This window comes from Penaeus chinensis, chromosome 12 (genome assembly GCF_019202785.1).
Source record: "Penaeus chinensis breed Huanghai No. 1 chromosome 12, ASM1920278v2, whole genome shotgun sequence".
NCBI lineage: Eukaryota > Metazoa > Arthropoda > Malacostraca > Decapoda > Penaeidae > Penaeus > Penaeus chinensis.
This window is the reverse complement of record NC_061830.1, coordinates 36,263,434-36,265,933: the sequence shown is the minus strand read 5'-3', so window position 1 is coordinate 36,265,933 and position 2,500 is coordinate 36,263,434. Positions and strand designations below refer to the sequence as shown.

Here is a 2,500-nt window from a genome sequence, read left to right as displayed (position 1 = left end):
AAGTCGACCGCGCCGTTTGTGTCCTCTCCAACACCACCGCCATCAGATCAGCGTGGGAGAGAATCGACCACAAATTCGACCTGATGTTTACCAAGCGCGCGTTCGTCCACTGGTACGTCGGCGAAGGCATGGAAGAAGGTGAGTGGGCGATCTTCTCTTGTTTTTTTATTCTGGGGAGGAAGCTCCTGGCGGAATAGACTGGGACAAATCAGTGTACGCCATATTTCAATAAGTCTATTTGGTGTTTACTGTTTTTCCTCTGTCTTTTGGGAGATTTTTCCTTTTTTTTTCTTTTTTTCTTTTTTTGCTTTGGTTTCCTTCTGCTTTGTGGTGAGGCAAAAAAAGATGGGTTCTTTAGAGCGTGCGTGCTGTAGATATTGTGTAAAAGAGAGTGTGTGCTGTGTAGGAATCAGGAGGATAGTATAAGGAACTATTTTTCTTTTTTAAACAGCGAGGGAAGAACTGTGTGTCTTGTGCATTTTGTGAAGGAAGGGGAGAAAGAGAAGAGTCATACTGGGTCACGTTAGAAAGGCGGAATAAACATACTAAAAAACTGTAAATTCAGACTAAGGTTAGAGTTAAGGAACATAAACAATATAATGATCTTTATCATATACTAATGTGGATTTAAAATTAGTGAGTTATGAGTCGGTATTACAAAATATTATTGCTTATAAATTGAGTATTTATTAACCATTTTTGATAAATGGAATGATAAACAAGTTTTGAGTTCCTGTACTAAAGTTATTACTTAAGTTATTTCACAAGTGTTCACTGTAGTGGTTTGCTGTCACAAATTTACATTATTCTGTAATTTAATCATTAACTTATCTTTTTATCTATGATATAGATTTAATATCCTTCGTTTAACATTAAAACAGCGTTTGTACATATTTTTCACGGTAATATAATGTATAGTTGTGTGATTTCATGACGTCACTCAAAGTTTTTGCTTAGAGCACTTTCATTTTGATCTCCATTAACATGATTATCAAATATGAAACCTTTTGGCAATGCGTTTTTTTTTCTCTCTGACCAAAATTCCAAATCTCTTTTTCTCTGAATAATTTTGAATGACGATATGAAGGCATTATTTTCTCCAGATTATCTAACCAGGATTTTCCCTTGCTATCTATCTGCAAAACACGAAAGGCATAGCAAATGGTTACTTTAATGTCCATCTTTTGCAGTTCTTCAAATGGCTCTTTTCTCACTGCGTTAACAATATAATTAATATTTCAGGTCACCATTAAACCTGCACGATGTGACAGTGTGTATGGTGGATTAGTTAGTGTGACTGACAGAGCACCAAAGACCTACACATTTACGACAGTGTTACAGGTCCCATGACGGAGTTACAGATCAGTTACGTAAACAGTGTGGGTGTTAAAAGTGCGTTATAGGCCATTTTTGGACTTCTGCGCAGGTGTTTTAACAGGTCACCTTCTCACCCACGACTGTGTTACAGGTCATCTGCTTAATCGTGATGTCGGCGATCACTCACAACCATGTACCCGAACGAGTTTTTTATTTTCATTCGTGGCAATCACCCATTTTGCAACGTTTGAGATAATGTTGCAGGTCACTAACATGCATACCATTGTGCAGGAGGTTGCTTACACACATGTGACAGTGGTTCAGGTGTTCTGCCCATAAAGAAAATATTGTAAACTACTCTTTCATATTTTCTCTTTTTCATTTCTATACAACAAAAATCAAATCAACAACGATACATTGGTTTCGAAGAAGAATCATTATCATCTCTTTGTGACTCGATACCGATCCGTGCAGTCTGTGTTACTAGTCACAAGACAGCATAATCTTTGCTTCAGTAAACAGTCACCCAAGAATCTCCTCCTCGCCATCTCTCACCTGTACGCTCTGGTCAGGAGTCTGGTCCCCTCGAGGTCATTTTGAAACCTGACAGGACGCAATCGACTTGTTGTTTGCGTGGCTGGCAGCCCTGGCAATGGAAACAATGAATTTTATTACCGAAACAGAGCCACAGAAGAGTACAAACAAGAAAACAAGAACATAGTCAAAGATATTTCTTATTAAAGCACAAGAAATCTTTCTTGGTGTAAATAACAAATATAGCATCAATATGTTTTGTGTCTCTCGACTCTCCCTTACTGTGGCTCCGTTTCACATTTGTACAATTGGAAATGTGGTTCTTGCTTTGTCATCTCAAATTATCCATTCTCTATTTGTCACACAAAAAATATCCTTTGCAAAATATTTTTTTTTTTAGCTGGAAAAAAGTAGATAGATATCAATAGAAATGAATAACAACGGCAGGTCTTTGAACTCGAAATCGAACTAGACTTCGAACCAGCGCTGCATATGTTCACTTGTATGATCATCACAACACACTCCTCACCTGCATAAATGTCACCGTGTAACATCACCATATACCATGCATATCTATATATGTGCTTATCACGATACATTTATTGGCATTTCCCGCGTGTCCCTGTCATTGCATTCCCCTTGCAAAGAC

General features: G+C 37.8%; 1 protein-coding gene across 3 annotated transcripts in view; it reads left to right on the top strand.

The window, feature by feature from the left end:
- Nucleotides 1-2,500, top strand: part of LOC125031135 (tubulin alpha-1 chain-like) — a 57,249-nt gene that overhangs the window by 44,308 nt on the left and 10,441 nt on the right. For all 3 annotated transcript variants that reach the window (XM_047621665.1, XM_047621664.1, XM_047621666.1), the window contains exon 9: nt 1-138. This exon is cut by the window's left edge and continues 52 nt beyond it. In XM_047621665.1, coding sequence (XP_047477621.1) covers nt 1-138 — 138 coding nt within the window. The remainder of the gene's footprint in view (nt 139-2,500) is intronic.